Raw genomic sequence first — 17,397 nt, 5'->3', positions numbered from 1 at the left:
ATGGCTGCTGTACTTGTTGGAGGAGCTTTTCTGTCTTCTTTTATCAATGTTCTTTTTGACCGGCTGTCCGACCCTGCAATCATCAACATGATGAAAGGAAAGAAGGTTGACCAGAAGCTGCTTCAAAAGCTGGAGACCATTTTGAATGTGGTTGAAGCTGTGCTGAATGATGCTGAGAAGAAACAGATTTCTAACCCTGCTGTCAAGAGATGGCTTGAAAATCTCCAAGATGCTGTCTATGATGCTGATGACTTGTTGGATGAAATCGCCACCAAAGCTGCCACTCGGAAGGATCCACCACCAGGTAACTTCCTGTCTCGCTTTCTCAATTTGCAAGATAGGGAGATGGTTACTAGAATTGAAGAAATCATTGCTAGACTACAAGATATTGCAAGTCATAAAGATATCCTTGGTCTAGAAAAGATTTCAGTGAAGAACATGTCAGGGAGAATTGAATCAACATCTCTTGTTCAAAAGTCTGATGTTTTTGTTGGTAGGGACCAAGAGAGGGAAGATATAGTCAAATTGTTGTTGGATGATAGTAATGATGGTAAACTATCTGTGATCCCCATTTGGGGGATGGGTGGGATTGGAAAAACTACTTTGGCTCAATGGGTTTTCAATGATGACAGAGTGCAGCAAAAGTTTGATGTTAAAACATGGGTTTGTGTTGGAGAAGAATTTGATGTTCTTAAGGTGACTAAAACTGTGGTAGAGAAAGCAACTTCTGGTCCTTGTAACTTGAATGATTTAGATTCAGTTCAGCTTCGTTTGAAGAATGAGCTAGCAGGGAAGAATTTCTTGGTTGTTTTGGATGACATGTGGATTAACAATTATATGGCTTGGAAAAAATTGCTTACTCCTTTTCAATGTGGAACTGAGGCAGGGAGGCATGGAGGTAGGATTCTTGTGACAACCCGTAACGAAAAGATTGCAAATATGGTCAAAAGTCATGACCATCAAGCCCACAATTTGAGTGTGTTGAATGATGAAGATTGTTGGTCGTTGTTTGCAAATCTTGCCTTGCTTTCTAAAGACCGTTTAGGTTTTGAAAAGGTAGGGAGAGAAATCGTTAAAAAGTGTAAGGGATTACCTCTGGCTGTTCAAACACTTGGGAGCTTACTAAGTACCAAAGATGATGAAAGGGATTGGAATGATATTTTGAACAATGAAATTTGGGATTTTTCTGAAGAGGAAAGTGAGATTCTTCCTGCGCTGAGGATCAGTTATTACCACCTTCCTTCATACTTAAAACGTTGTTTTGTTTATTGTTCTTTGTATCCCAAGGACTATGAGTTTGATAGAGATGAATTGACGTTATTGTGGATGGCAGAAGGTCTTTTACAACAACCAAGGAGCGGAAGCACTTTAGAAGAAGTTGGTTATGAATATTTTAATGATTTAGCTTCAAGATCATTTTTTCAGCCTTCTAATAATGCTTACAAAAAATCATTTGTGATGCACGACCTCATACATGATTTGGCGACATTCTATGGTCGGATGTTCTATTTTAGAACCTTTGAACTAAAAAATGTACTCAAGCATGATACTAAAACTCGTCATTTGTCATATGTTCTTTGCAATGATTCAGTCTCAAAGATCGTGGAAGTATGTGATAGTTTAAAGCATGCAAGGACATTGATGCAAATCAATTTGGATACATGTGATGATTTCTCAGAGGGAATAATCGATCCTTGTCACCTGCTAGAAGAACTGAAGTGCTTACGAGTTTTGTCATTTAAATCCTTTTCGCATGAGGAAGACTTGTTGCATGATACGATTGGTGAATTGATTCATTTGCGTTATTTAGATCTTTCTAACACATCAGTTGTAACATTGCCTGAGTCATTGTGTGATTTGTACAATTTACAAACTTTGAAGTTGAGAGAGTGTGAAAACCTTGAAAAGCTTCCCTCCAACATGCAAAATCTTGTGAATTTGCGTCATCTTGATATCGAAAACACTGACCTGGAAGAGATGCCAAAAGGTATGGGCAAATTAAAAGACTTGCAGACTCTGACTTACTCTATTGTTGGCAAGCATGAAAAGAATGGGATCGGGGAACTGGGAGAACTTGTAAATCTTGGAGGGTCATTTCGTATTGAGATATTAGAGAATGTGGTTAACAGCAGTGAAGCTTGGAAGGCAAGGATGGTTGATAAGAAATACATGAGTGAATTATGTTTGGAGTGGTCATCAGGTGAAGATAGTGATATGGTTGATTCCCAAATGGAAAAAGATATACTTGCCAAATTAGAACCTCACAAAGACCTGAAAGAATTAAGAATCAAGGGTTAGAGGGGTACCATGTTTCCAGATTGGGTAGGGCAGTCTTTGTACCACAACATGACTGAGTTGGTGCTGAGTGGATGCGGGAATTGTTGGGTGCTTCCTTCACTTGGACAATTACCCTCTCTAAAGACGCTGGAAATTTCATGTTTCGACAAGGTGAAGATGATTGGTGGTGAATTCTACAAGGATGATGGAACTGATCATCAAGGCGAGATACCCTTCCGATCCCTTAAAACTCTTTATATTTCAGGAATGCCTTGCTGGGAGAAATGGGAGTCATTTGAATGTGATGACGATGATGCACCATTTCCTCAACTTGAGGTGCTCAGTATATGGGATTGTCCTAAGTTAAGAGGAGATTTTCCCACTTTCCTTCCATCTTTGAAGGATCTCGGCATTGCACGATGCGAGCAGCTTGGTTGTTATCTGCCAAGAGCTCCCATCATTCAACAATTAATGATGTTTGACATACAAGAAGCAAGAATGCGGGACGTACCACTTTCCACCTTGGAATCACTATCGATTAGTGGAGAGCAACAGGTGGAGTACGTGTTCAATGCCATGACCCGCACCCAACCAACCTCTCTCACATGGCTAGAAATCTCAAACTGCTCATCAGCCATATCATTTCCAGGGGATTCTTTGCCCCCTTCATTGCGATCTCTGTCCATCATAGATTGCAAGAATGTTGAATTCCCAATGCAACACCAACAACATCACTCACTACAGAAGTTACATATAGACAACAGCTGCGATTCACTTACATCCTTTGCATTGCCAGCATTCCCAAATCTCAAATATATGAGAGTCCAAAGATGTGAAAATTTGACATCTCTGGAGGTGTCACAGTCACAGTCCCTTCAAAACTTATCAATTTCAGGCTGCTCCAAGCTGGAGAACATAAGGCTGCCTGCCTCTTTAAGTGAACTCAGCATCAATAGATGTCCGTTGTTGGAGGAACGCATACAGAAGAAGGACCCCCACATTTGGCCATCCATTTCCCACATCTCCTACATTTCTGTTTATGGAAAACAGATTCGTAATCACTCAACATCTTAAAACAGGTACTCTTTTTCTCTCTCTATTCCAAACCCACTTCATCTTCTCCAACATCATATTCATTCTCTCTTATATAATCTTAATTTCGTTTCCAAATTTGTAGTCCATTGAAAAACTGTTAGCTTTTATAGGATACAATATCAATTTTGGATTTTGGAATGACAAGAATTAGAATTCACAATATTGAAATTATTTTTCATATTTTGGAACAAATAAAAAAATTGATTCTGATTCATTCAAGAGTTCGGAATTCTCATATTTACTGCATTTATATAATAGAATTCTTGTATGTAGTAATTATTTGCTGGTTGAGTACATGGACAAGGAGCTAGGCATATAGTTGAACTTTCTTGTTGCAGACAGAAACTTCAAGCTGGACCATTCTTAGAGGTATAATCCTACACTGCATTACCTTCTCATACACCTTTCATAACGATTTTGCTTTTGCTACATCCAAGTATCAAGTATGTACAACCATCACATGGTGTGACCTATTTTAATGGGATCATAAGCAAATAAGTACAAGCATTGAATTTTCTTGTGTCTTTTTCCAATTTTCCACAAAATTCTTAGATTGTTGATGTTTGATAGCATGGAAAAACTTGTTAATTTGGAGCAAGTAATGTTGAAAGCTAGGCTCAGTGGCTGATATGATGTTCTCAAAAAAATGTTGCTCAACTCAAGGAAGATTTATTTTTTTTTTTGTCAGTGAGAGATTAGGCATTTTGGGCCATAATGTTATACATAAACTACATGCAGCATAGACATACTTTGTTCTAATTCTAAGTGCAATTATGCAATGTTTATTACAAGGTTATAATTTTGTTAATTCAAAGATCATCCCTCATCGGTTTTGGTATGCATTTTATTATCTTAGTATTAGTTTCTGTTGAATGAAGAAACTTACTTTGTGATAGCAAACATTTATGGTTTAGTTTCTAATGTGTTTGTTTTGGGACAGCAAGATTGCAAGAAACAAATTGGATCAAGTTGGAGTAAGCAGAATTCATGGAAGACATCATCCTCGTACAAAATCAAAAGAAGAAATGGATGATCTAGAACAGAATTTTGCAAGGACAGATAGACTAATCAAAATGCAACAAGAACACCTTCAATTATTCTTTTCTTTTTTTTTTTTCCTTCAAGAGTTTTCATTTCTTCATCATTTCTTCAATTATTCTATTTAAGGATAATTGATATATGAAAGACTAAACTATATTATGGAGCCATGTTATTGAAATCTAACTCATTTCATGAACTTTATGTGTGTAAGTTAAGCTAATTGATTATTGCAAGTGAAATAATGAAATATCTCCCAAATTCTAGTAGGCAGCAGGGACAGAGGGAAGTATAGTGCAAGGGCTCTAAAATGTTAATTTTACTTTATGAGTATCTTTAATTTGTTTTTGAATATGCGTTCCTTCTAAATTATTTTTATTATAGTAAATATATATTTTATATTATTAGAGGTGCCATTTTTATTCTTATTTTACCATATTTATTTTTTTAATTAGGAATAATAAGTGTGCTTATAGTAATTTTTGGTATATATATAATATTAGCTATTATTTTATGTAATTAGTTTAAAAAGATTTATATTTAGAAGAAATATAGATTTCTTATAGCAAATAATATGATGTACATAATCCATATATTTTAAAATTTGTAATCAGAAAGTATTTGTTTACTGTTATATATTATATCTAATAATTTAATTTGGCCATTAAACAATCAAAATATTGACGAGTTATTAGTTCAAATATAAAATTTAATAGGCTATATAAAGTACTTTAATATTCAACTTGGTTATTGTTAATAGGTATTACTTAAAAATAATAACAGTATACTAACTAATTTATTAGTAAAATATTTTTTTAATTGAGTTATCAATACATTCATTATTAAAACACTATAATATCTTTTTACTACTAAATTATCAATTCCCTAATATTTTAAATAATTTTCTTAAACTTAATTTGTAAATGTCAGTCCCTAAATATTTTGTCTAACTCCACCTCTGCAAGCAACAGGGACTACTAAATTTGTGTCACTTGTTTCTAGGTCATAGTAAAAGAATTTCATGAATTTTAAGTTGCGTTTTGAACTTTGATACAAATAATAAATACACCAAACATCTCTTTTACATATTATAAAAAAAAATGAATGCATGAATTACCACCATTGTCATGTATTTAAGGCATCACCTAGAAATACCACCAGAAACTAAATGAGGTAGTTGAATGGTGACTTATTATGAGGTAGTGAAATTTCTCTTTCTCTTACCGTGATCTACAAAAAAGTAGACTTTGGAGTTCTTTTTAACTGAAAGAAAGGAAAATAGAACAAAAACGACACTAAAAGAAAAAATCTTGAAATAAGATTCAAATAGAAAAGTAATAAAAAATAGAAAGTAATTCGAAAAAATGGGCAAAAAGTGAATCTTTTTCTCACCCCCCCTCTTTTTTTTATACAATTTATACAATGCGAAATCGATGACCTACGTATAAAATAATAAGAATTCTTTGGATTTGAAGAAAAAAAACAACTTTGCTGACAAATATTTGTTTGATCGGAAGAGTGCAAGAATTGGGAATGTTCATGAGTCGGGTGAAAATTGAGTTTGTCTTGATTTAGATCCAATCTTAAATATATATTAAGTCTATTTTTTAGACCCTAATATGGCCTTAAATCCGATAAAATCTAAATATTTTCGAGTCACAATTATATTGAATTTAAACCGGATGAAAACCAAGTCTTTAAAACTTTAACAATAATTTATAAAGAAATTTATTTATGATGCGCTTATTTATAAAGAAAAAATTTGTTATCGAAAAGTTGATATCCATATTTAAACTTGAATTTGTCCATAAATTCTAATTTGATGCTTTTTTATCTATTTTTTAATTCAACAAGTGTGATTAAAAATAAAACAATAAGCTTATAATCAATATAATATAATATTAAAATTAATTTAAAATATATATATCTTTTTTAGTTTTCTTAGGATACATATGTGTCGGGTAAAGCTGCGTTCGCCTTGACCCAAACCCAATCCGAAATAATGATCGGATCTATTTTTAAGACCCTTATCTAATCCCAAATCCAATAAAATTATACTAAATTAGCCCCTAAAATATTTGAAATCAGGCCAGATCTTCAGACCAAAACGGCCATGTGCACCCGTTGCAAGAATTGTGATTTTCTTGCCTTTCAGGGCACTTCTATGATTCTCATTCACTTCTAATTTCTAAATTCTAATTTAACATTCCAAATTTGTAGATAGTTATTTATCTGATTTGGGTTATTATTAATTAAACCTTTCCTTTATTTTCAAAATATGTATATAATATATAATTATTCTAAAAATTTAATTTTGATGCATTATAGATATAAAGTAGTATTATATAGATATTTAAATACATAATGATTCGTAAATAAAAATAATTATTTTTTATATTAATTACATAAAAAATTATTTAAAAAAATAAATATAATTAAATATTAATGTAAAATATCTTTTAAAAAATTAATAAATTCAGAGATTGAAAAAAATGATTTTTTTAAGAAAATAAAAATTTTGCATGGAACTTTAATCTTTTGTTCGGTTGGCAATAGAATCATTTACATATATCAATATGTGTCTTTTTGGGCCAATTTTCTGCAATGTGGGCCCACTTGGTTTTCCAATCATCTTTCAATTTTCGTCAGTTGCATTCACTCTTTTTCTGTCTCCTCCCTTTTTAACTTTTTTACTTTCACTTTCTATTTCTTTTTACACCAAAAAAAAAAAAAAAAAGAAATTGCTTCCCATAATTCCATTTTTTCTCCTCATTTTATTATCTGCTGGATTTAGAGAAGCAAAAATTTTCAGCAATACAGATATTTGCAAAAATCCCTGTTATGGAGATGAAAATAGAGATTTTCCAAATTCACAAAAATGGGATCATCTTTGTAAATAAATTGGTAGAATGGTTTAAATTACTTTTTTTAAGTGATAATATTTCTAAATCATGATTTTGTGAGAAAATTTAGTATACCTTTTATTTGTATTTTTATTTTTTGTTTTTATTTATAATATTTTTTGTTTTCTAAATTTTGTTAAAAATAAAAACAAAATAATAAAAAAGTTAAAAAATTTTATTTTAAAATAAAAAATATTAAAAAAATAAAAAATAAAAACACAAAACAACCGCATTTTTAGTTTCATAAAAATAAATTGAGGTGTCTCTAAGGTGTTTATCAAACACGACAATTTTTTTACTCATTAAGAAAATATTTGCAAGGAAAATTTTGAATTCGACTGAAAAGGTAAAAATAACCTAATGAAAAAAGTAAAATTAATTTGATTTTAAAAGTTTCGTTTTCTTTCAATAATACACTTTTAAAATAATAAAATGAAATTACACGTATGATCTTATGCAAATTACGTACTTAAATTCTCCATGTTAACCCATTGTGGTAATTCAAAACATTTTAGTTAAAAAATTAAGACAAATATGACAAGAAGATACTACATAAATCCATTGGGAGCGAGAAACGATGAATCTGTGCATGTAATAAATCATTGTGACGATAACTTATGCATATATAATATATTTAATTATTAAAAATATTATTTATTTATTAAAATTAATTATTAATATATTTATTATAAATATATATAATTTAATTTATTTTTAATATATATTTATATTTAATTATTTATTTTTTATAAATATTTTTTTTTAAATTAAAAATAAAATTTAAACTCAAAAATTTTAAATAAAAATTAAAAAATTATGTAATTTAATCTATAATTCGTGAGCGGTTCCTACAGATAATTGATGATTAATTTTTTATATTTATGAGATAGATTTAGACGGAATCTTAGCCCTTAATAATAAATTATGACATTAATTAAAATTAATTTCATTTTCAAAAAATGAACCGGTAAACCAAACTCGAGCTTTATTAAGATTTAAGAGTTAAGACTTGAGACACAAAACAAAAACAGTTACTACTTAACAACACGAACACACACACTGCATTTGAATTTGTAGAAAAGTAACTTCTCTCTTCACCTATTCTTCTTTGAAGCTTTTACAAGCTTGAAGCTATGGCGTCGACTATTCACCGAAACGTCGTCGCTCAACGCGGAAGCGCCAAGTTAGATCGCCAAGGCGCCAACAACAACAGCATCGTCAGAACGAAGCCTCGCCACTCTCACCCGCCGGGATCCGCCGCTCCCCGCCGCAGCTCGCCATCTCACGGTGGCGACGCAGGTTTCCTAACACCTCTCTCATTCTTCCGATTTCAGCTTTTGAATTCTCGTTCTGATTCCACAATAGAAATGTACGAGTAGTAATTCGATTCCCTTCGGCTTAGTTACTCTCTTCATTCGCAACACTGATAATGGAATAGAGTGAGAAAGAGGAAGTGTTTGTGTGTTTGAATAGTGAAACAGTAAGCAGTAGTAGAAACGTAAGAGTATGAAGGTGAATGCAAATGTAGCTCTAAATCAGCACTTTGTTAACCGATTTTTCAGTAGCTTCTTTCTTTATTGTTACGATTTCAAGTAACCTAATAAATTTATAGATACTAGTTCGATTTTGTTGTAGAAGCCTTTTTAGTGTTTGTCGCGTGTTCTGTTATAGGGCTTATAGCGGTCAAATTTATTGTATGTGTTCAAATTTTCAAGTAATATTAGTTTTTTAACGTGTGGATGATGAACTGGAAAATAAACATGTGTGATATTGGTTAAATCATCATGTCTTAATCATGCTGCCTAAACTCGAGATGAATAGTTGACGATGAGGTTTTTAGTTGAGAAAAAGTGCTAGATTTGTTCTCTAGCTTTAGCTGATTTTGAAGAAACGAGGTTCTTAATTTATATTCAAACAGTATTGTTTGGAAGTTTTATGATGTGTTCTGTAATCCTAGATTATACATCGGAATAGAGTATATTCTGGAACTGATGATGAAAAAGATATAGAACAGTTCATCGTGACAAGATACTGTAGACTTGGCACTTGTTTGTAATCTCAGCAGCATTTTTTATGCTTATGTTGTGTGTGTGTGTGTGTGTGTATATATATATATATATAATTGTTAGATGCAAATCCTCAAATATTGGTAATCGTTAACTATGGTTTTTGCTATGATGATATTGTAACACTTCTTTTCTATTTCATACTTGTGTACAGTTCCTGGAAGAGTTCGAGTGGCTGTAAGATTGAGACCTCGAAATGCAGAAGAAATGATGGCAGATGCTGATTTTGCAGATTGTGTAGAATTGCAACCAGAGGTGGGTATTGGTCTATAGATTCTTCAATTTACATTGGTTATAGGTGAACCTTTGGCTTTTTTATGCATAAGCCTTGCTTGAGGTTTAAATAGCCTTCCTTTTTTCCTCCTTTTAAATGTTTCAGCTTAAAAGATTGAAGCTTCGACGTAACAATTGGGATTCCGACACTTATGAATTTGATGAAGTGCTCACTGAATTTGCGTCACAGAAGCGTGTTTATGAAGTTGTAGCTAAGCCCGTTGTAGAGGTCTGTTGTAGTAATGCATTTTCTATTTGTGAAGAATATCCTTTACTCTGCCATCTGCTTTTAAGTAGTGCTATTTAAGACTTTATTAGATAACCATAACTCTTAGTGGTAATAGAAATCAAAGGATTGCGGTGCTTTTAGATGTTGTATGTAACTTGACTTGACATTCCATTTGATATGTGGTTTTTAGAGTGTTCTTGATGGGTATAATGGAACTGTAATGGCTTACGGTCAAACTGGCACCGGCAAAACTTTTACCCTTGGACAATTGGGGGAGGAAGACACTTCTAGTCGGGGTATCATGGTTCGTGCCATGGAGGATATTTTATCGGACTTATCCCCAGAAACTGATTCTGTCACAGTCTCATACCTGCAGGTTGAATACTTTTGTCTTTTACTGCAATTGCATCATATGCTATTTTTTATACTTCTTCCACCATATTGTCCTTATATAACCATTAAGCTTTTGGCCTGTTGACTATGATATTTCTATTGGCATCTTTTTATCTCATTTTTGGTCAGTGGCCATCATAACTTTTATTAAAATGTTCATATCATCTCTGTCTTCCAAAATGTGTAGCTTTACATGGAGACTGTCCAGGACTTACTAAATCCAGCCAATGATAATATTCCCATAGTGGAGGATCCAAGAAGTGGTGATGTGTCTTTGCCTGGTGCAACTCACGTAGACATAAGGGACCAGCAGATTTTTTTGGAGTTGCTTAGATTAGGGGAAGCTCATCGAATTGCTGCTAACACCAGGATGAATACTGAATCTTCTCGTAGTCATGCTCTTCTGACGGTAAAATGATGAACTGTGTTTTATGTCATTTCTATTACATGTCATGAATCAGGATATCCAGTTGGCCACTGGTTTTCATTTCAGAACAATTGCATGTAATCTTGATGTAGTTATCTCTTCTTTATCAGGTACATGTCAGGAGGTCTGTTGTGGAAAGTGCAGATAATGTTTTGACTGAAAATTATGATGCCTCTCACTTGACTAAACCTTCAAAACCACTTATTCGAAAGAGCAAGCTTGTTGTCATTGATTTGGCAGGATCAGAGCGTATCCATAAGTCAGGTGTATACTGAAATGTGTTTAAGATATGTTTATCTTTTTTGTTGTTTGAAAATGTGTATTTTTGTGAATGCTAAACTTTTTCACTTTTTCTCCACTAGGAAGTGAAGGGTACATGCTTGAGGAAGCAAAATCTATCAATCTTTCTCTTAGCGCATTGGGGAAATGTATTAATGCTCTAGCCGAAAACAGTGCTCATGTACCATTTCGTGATTCAAAGCTTACTAGGCTGCTTAGGGATTCTTTTGGAGGTAAGATGCTTTAATTTGCTTTATGATGTAAGAATGCTGCTTAAGTTTTTCTTTACCATGTGTACGGTTTAAAAAGCTGGTTTCTACATACTATATGCTGAACAAAATTGTACTAGATGTCTCTTATCAATCTTATGGGGATGAGTCCTATTTGTTGAAAATTACATTGATTATAGTATTTTATATTCCATGTGTTCTGTCTTACAATCATTTGCAGGAACAGCTAGGACCTCATTGATTGTGACCATTGGTCCATCTCCACGGCATCGAGGAGAGACATCTAGTACAATTTTGTTCGGCCAAAGGGTGAGCTTTTATCTCTGTGATCATGTCTAACCATACAATGTTAGATATAAAACCATTACTAGACCTCCATCTAATAGCTTAAGCTTTGAGTAAAGTTGGTTGTTGACGTGGTTTTAGCACCTTGTGAACAAATGACTAGGAGTTTGATCCTTGCCACTTCTGTTTATAGTTAATTTAAAAGGCAATTCAACTGCAAAACAAAAATAAAATAAAATAAAAGACACTCCATGCTTCAAACCCAACGTGTTTGGCTTGAGAGGGGGTATCATATGCGAGAAAACAGAAATTGAAAACCATTAAGACCAAATATCTTAAGCTTTATTAAGAGTTGGTTGTCAAGACAATACACATTAAATACCGTTATCAATATTTATGCAATTTTTAATTCCTATTCATGGTGTGTTTTTCATTGGCAAAAAAAAGATATACAAAAAAAAGTAGTTGTTGGCGATATAATTTGCCATTTATTTATTAGATATTTATATGCTTTGATTTTCCTGTCTCTTTTTATCATGCATTCATATACTTTTGCTAGCATCTAATTTACCCCCTTTTTTAGCTGGATTTCCCCAAACAATTTGTAGTAAATTCATTATTCTTCACAGTTTTTGTCTGGCTCATGGAAGTTATTTTCCAATGATGTATTTTATTATTATTAGTTATTACTAACTTAACCCAAGTGCATTAGCTGGCTTTACATGAAAGATGTATTGATGTGTCAGGCTATGAAGGTTGAAAACATGCTGAAAATTAAGGAGGAGTTTGATTATAAAAGTTTGTCTCGGAAACTTGAGGTACAGTTAGATAAGCTTATTACAGAAAATGAAAGGCAGCAGAAAGCTTTTGAAGATGAAGTTGAAAGAATAAATTTGGAGGCACAATGTCGTATTGTTGAAGTTGAGAAGAACTTTGCTGAAGCATTGGAGGTTTGTTGTGTTTTTATTTATTTATTTATTTTATTTTAAAAACTACATCTCCTGCTTTTGAAATGATCTATGAAGTTTATATATCATCCTGGATAGTTAAGGGTGGTTGTTTTTTATTAAGGTATCTGATTATGGATTTCATATATAATTTAGGTTTGGTGATTGATTGAAGTTAGACCCTAGCCTTCTAGTCTGTAAACAGCATCTACAGACAATAACTGAGGTTATAAAGAAAGTATTACAAGTTGTAAGATAGATTATGTCCTCTGGCTGACCTAAAAGATCTGAATAAGCAATAAATTTATTTGGAAGAAATTAATATAGAAAGATGCAGGTAGAGAAGGCGTAGGCTTCACAGATAGGATTGCGAGGCATTGAGACCTTTGGGTCATATTATCCAAACCACTAGTCTGCAATGTCAATGTGGTTGCACCAGTGCCTAATTACCAAAATATTGCAGCTTTCATGAATCCTCCTAACCATGTTGTACTTCTAAACATGTTACACATATTTACTTTATTTTCTCTTGAACGCCTAAGAGGATATTTTTTAAAACATAATGCGAACAATATATTTACTTAATTTATTAAACTAAAATGTTTCCTGTAGAGAGAAAGATTGAAATGTCAGATGGAGTACATGGAATCAGTTAAGCAGCTGGAGCAGAAGTTGATGACAAGTCAGGAAAGACATGGTTGCAATGGTTTTGTCAATGGCTGTGGAGAGGTATTTTATTTCAAAGGTTATCTAACTATATGAAAATCTTAAAACTAGATTGTCTTTGTTCTTGATAAATGGCAGATGTTTTGTGATGATATCTTATATTAAGGGTATATCAATGTCTCAATTACACATTGCATGTGGCATGCATTTTATATCTTAGCCTCCAACTCTTGGAAAATCATTTACTTTCCATTAATAATATTTCTTCTTATATATATATCACACCCATCTTTTATTTTAGGATTCTTCTAGTTGCCTTTGCTTGTCTTTGCTCTAGGTTTTAATGCTTGATTTGATTTCAGTGTCATTATTTATAAGTGTTCAGTGGTATGTTTTGAAATTGGCTTGTTGAAATAGCGTGGCTAATTGTGTAGTGATATCCAATATACATTTTTTATTGTCTTCTGCTTTTTTATTCATGTGTGTATTCTTTACTTGTATAGGGGGTTGCAACATCTTCTGCTGATGAAGTTGCTGAGGTCAAAAAGCTTCTTGAAATTGAAAAAAGTAAGAGAAAGGCAATTGAAGAAGAGCTAGAAAGTCTAAAAATCCAACTGGGTAAATATGGACAAGTACAGGTTAGTTTCAATTAAATGATCTCTCACTAACTGAGTTCTTTTCCAAGCATGATTTTTCTAATATATGGGGAACATTTTGGTGTACTAGGCAGGAGGTGATGCTGACACGATAAAGCTTCGCAAAATCCTGGAGGATGATGCTAGTCAGAAAAAGAAACTTGAAGAAGAAATAATAATATTAAGAAGCCAATTATTGCAATTAAACTTTGAAGCTGACCAGGTATGTGTTACTTTGAATCTCTGATTCAGTATGCAGCATACGCTTGAGTAATAAATGCTAGTTTGGAATCTGGATCCATATGTAGACTAGTTTAATATTTTAGTCCTTGATAATTCAATAATGTATATTTAGGTGTGACTAGAGTTTCTAATACTCCAAATGTATCCCGAGGTTGAGCACCGTTATAAATTACTAACATGGTTTTAATAGTAAGGACAACATGAAAATCTTGAAACGCAGACAACCAAATCAAAAATTTTCAACATATAGATCGAGACCTAACTGAAAATCCATGACTAGTGACCTTGTCATGACTTCAGTTTTGTCTTCTTTCTCCATGCCTCTTGTTGCCATTATACTCCAGTTTCTTGCATAATTTCAATAATATCTTATTTAATTTCTTTCATGTGAATATACATTAATGCTATGGCTATAGATGAGAAGGTGCTTAGAAAGTGGAAGTTCTGGAAATGCATTTCCTGCCATGGATACTTCGTTGTCTCAAAGTAGACATTCCCAACCCAAAGACACCAGGAATGATCAGAAGGCATCTGTTGCCACCCTTTTTGAACAAGGTACAAGTTGGCTGAGTTATAGGTGAAACTTTACATCCTTGTGTATACGACTAACATTATTTTAATTTTTAAACAGTTGGATTGCATAAGATTTTATCATTGCTCGAGTCAGATGACGCCAATGTACGAGTACATGCTGTGAAAGTGGTGGCGAACCTAGCAGCAGAAGGTAGATGCTTTCCTCTTGTTAGTGTTGTTAATTGATACCGACCTTTTCAGTTTTGTTTTCAATGCATTTGTTTTTACAATATATCAGACAAACTCTGGAAAGAGAGTGAGTTCTTTCAAGATCAGAAGGGCCATCCTTTTGAGAATTTTGTTCAGAACAATATGAGCTTCAAGATCTCATGTTTTGTCCATTGAAAAAATTCACCCCATTTCATTTCCATTCTTACGGCCTTTCAAAACGATATCAGACTATGCCTTCATGGTAATATATAAAGATTCTTAACACTTCATCTCAATATATAACATGCAGAGGCAAATCAGAAAAGTATTGTTGAAGCTGGTGGTCTTACTTCCTTGTTGATGCTGCTTAGAAGATATGAGGATGAAACTGTTCGCAGGGTAGCAGCAGGAGCAATTGCTAATCTTGCCATGAATGGTGATAATTTATTTGCAGATATTTACAATATGCTGAGTTAACAGGATTATTTATTCCTAATATGTTAATCTTACCAGTTATTAGGGATTTGGTGCTTCTGGTTCCTGTTTGTTTTGATATTCGTTTGGTTTCTTTCATGGCAATTCAGAGGCCAATCAAGAACTCATAATGTCTGAAGGAGGAATTACTCTGTTATCAATGGCTGCATCCGATGCTGAAGAACCACAAACTCTTCGAATGGTTGCTGGGGCCATTGCTAACCTATGTGGGAATGGTATGTTCCCTTGTTTTTCATGGTAGATTTTTGAATTTCACCTTCCAAATTAAAACAATGCAATAACTTGACATGTAAAATTTTCGTGATATTTTTAATTCTTTCTCGTTCACGTTCCTTCTAGCAGAGTCAAACTTGAATGATGCATCACGGAATATTGAGTAAATGATTAAATTGGTCCCGAAAAGATTATTCATTCCCCAAATTAGTCCCTGAAAGATTATTCGTTTTTCAAATTGGTTTCTGAAAGATTTTTTTAGTCAAATGTATCCTTCAAAGATTTTAAATTAATCACATTGGTCCTTTCGCCACTTCCTTTGTTAACGGCATCAAAGTTTGTTAATTAAGGGGGACCTTGAGGCATTAGAATCCCTTTGGGATTGATTTGATCTGATTTCATAAACGTATCATGTTATACGCCGATTAAGATTATTAGGTGTGTGTTGCGGTGTCACTTAACGTGTCACATCGGCAAACTCTAACGCCGTTAGCAGCGGGAATGATAGAAGAACTAACATGACTAACTTAAAATTTTTGAAGGATAAATTTGATTAAAAATCTCTCGAAGACCAGTTTGAAGAATAGGGGATCTTTCAAGGAACTAATTTGACCATTTAATCATGAAATATTGTCCAGAAATTCAGTTTACATAATATATAACCATGTCCTTGTTTCATTCTGGAGTGAACAGAATGAGGAAATGATTTAAGAGTGAGAACATTTATTTAGGTGAATTTACAGTAAGTACCAACAAATAAAAATAGCTGGCTACTATCTCAACAAGGTGTAATAAAAGGTTTTGTTTTCCTTTGTGGATTTTGAATTAGGGCTCAATATTGTCCCTCGGGTTATCAATACCAGAGATATTCAAAGTTTAACTTTCTTGTTCTTCCTTCAGATAAAATACTGATGAAGCTGAGATCTCAAGGAGGTATAAAGGCTTTACTGGGAATTGTAAGATGTGGACATCCTGATGTTCATTCGCAAATTGCTCGAGGAATTGCCAACTTCGCTAAATGCGAGTCTCGAGCTTCTAATCAAGGTCTGCTTTCTTCCTTGTCAGTATTTGATTATCAGTGTCAAAAAATTCTAATTCACTGCTATTAGCACTCCCTACTCTGTCTTGTCTGACTTATGGCACTGCCAAATTTGTGGACGCTAGCATGGAAGAGAAGATAATAGATGTCGTTTTTATTTCAGCTTGATAATTATGTCTGGCATTTACAGGGATAAAAAGTGGCAAATCCTTTTTGATAGATGATGGTGCACTTCCATGGATAGTACAAAATGCTAATAACGAATCCGCACCAATTAGACGCCACATTGAGCTTGCACTTTGCCACTTGGCACAGCATGGTATGTTTTATCCACTTTGCCACATTTAACAATGTTGAGAAAGTTCTAACAGTTGATTTTATGAACATTGCAGAAGTCAATGCAAAAGACATGATCAGTGGAGGAGCCCTTTGGGAGCTTGTGAGGATTTCAAGAGATTGCAACCGAGAAGATATTAGGAGCCTTGCTCGCCGGACTCTGAGCTCTATCCCACAATTCAAATCTGAATTGCGGCGACTACGGATAGAATATTGATCAAAGATCTTCTGGGTACGATATCCTGTGCTAGTTATTCATTCTTCCATAGCTCCAATGAGATTGATCTATTCAAACTACAATGTTTTACACCTTGCAATTTTTCCGTAGTAGAAGCTAAGCAAGGGTGTAGTAAGTACTTAGTGTTAGTGGTTTCTAGTCCAATGACCTTGAATGTTGTATATGTAAATAGAAGAGGAAAATAGATTAAGAGAATTGAAATATAATTTGGTCATGAAGAGAAGGAGAGGATATACGTTCTGTATTAATTTGATTTGTGTAAATAGTGAAAATCGTGATCATTTTTTCGGAGTGTGGCCGAATATTATCGTATCAAAATTAGGCTCATTTATTCATGATTGAATAATGAGCCTGTTCGATTTTAAAA

The 17,397-nt window shown here is 33.3% G+C and overlaps 2 protein-coding genes and 1 pseudogene across 4 annotated transcripts; all 3 read left to right on the top strand.

The window, feature by feature from the left end:
- On the top strand, window positions 1–4,609 carry LOC107625982 (putative disease resistance RPP13-like protein 1 pseudogene; annotated as a pseudogene). Its single transcript, XR_015904925.1, has 4 exons — window positions 1–3,356; window positions 3,646–3,741; window positions 4,313–4,346; window positions 4,393–4,609. The product of XR_015904925.1 is annotated as a putative disease resistance RPP13-like protein 1 pseudogene (transcript).
- LOC110262391 (putative disease resistance RPP13-like protein 1) lies at window positions 2,308–4,609 on the top strand. 2 transcript variants are annotated; one of them, XM_088503961.1, is made up of 3 exons: window positions 2,308–3,356; window positions 3,646–3,741; window positions 4,317–4,609. In XM_088503961.1, the coding sequence occupies exon 1, from the start codon at window positions 2,308–2,310 to the stop codon at window positions 3,349–3,351; it is 1,044 nt and encodes a 347-aa protein (XP_088360087.1). In that variant the 3' UTR covers window positions 3,352–3,356; window positions 3,646–3,741; window positions 4,317–4,609. The 2 variants fall into 2 exon arrangements, with proteins under 2 accessions (XP_088360087.1, XP_088360086.1); XM_088503960.1 differs by having other exon boundaries at window positions 4,313–4,609.
- A 3,706-nt stretch (window positions 4,610–8,315) lies between these two features.
- Window positions 8,316–17,397, top strand: LOC107625984 (kinesin-like protein KIN-UB). The gene is made up of 19 exons (XM_016328739.3): window positions 8,316–8,612; window positions 9,534–9,634; window positions 9,759–9,881; window positions 10,072–10,257; window positions 10,462–10,683; window positions 10,812–10,965; window positions 11,064–11,213; window positions 11,431–11,519; window positions 12,242–12,445; window positions 13,055–13,171; window positions 13,612–13,746; window positions 13,835–13,966; window positions 14,403–14,541; window positions 14,618–14,710; window positions 15,020–15,145; window positions 15,294–15,419; window positions 16,318–16,461; window positions 16,647–16,775; window positions 16,849–17,397. Exons 1-19 carry the CDS (start codon window positions 8,447–8,449, stop codon window positions 17,007–17,009), a joined length of 2,697 nt encoding a protein of 898 aa, XP_016184225.1. The 5' UTR covers window positions 8,316–8,446; the 3' UTR covers window positions 17,010–17,397.

This window comes from Arachis ipaensis, chromosome B2 (genome assembly GCF_059453495.1).
Source record: "Arachis ipaensis isolate K30076 ecotype BB chromosome B2, ASM5945349v1, whole genome shotgun sequence".
NCBI classification, from domain to species: domain Eukaryota; kingdom Viridiplantae; phylum Streptophyta; class Magnoliopsida; order Fabales; family Fabaceae; genus Arachis; species Arachis ipaensis.
The sequence above is the reverse complement of the archived record's forward strand: the minus strand, read 5'-3'. Positions and strand labels throughout refer to the sequence as shown.

Bases quoted from the DNA above. Each gene is read 5' to 3' on its own strand.
- LOC110262391 (XM_088503961.1), top strand. From the start codon at position 2,308: ATGTTTCCAGATTGGGTAGGGCAGTCTTTGTACCACAACATGACTGAG.
- LOC107625984 (XM_016328739.3), top strand. From the start codon at position 8,447: ATGGCGTCGACTATTCACCGAAACGTCGTCGCTCAACGCGGAAGCGCC. The intron at 9,882-10,071 runs GTCTGTTGTAGT...TGTGGTTTTTAG, and splicing joins TAGCTAAGCCCGTTGTAGAG to AGTGTTCTTGATGGGTATAA. The intron at 10,684-10,811 runs GTAAAATGATGA...CTTCTTTATCAG, and splicing joins GTAGTCATGCTCTTCTGACG to GTACATGTCAGGAGGTCTGT.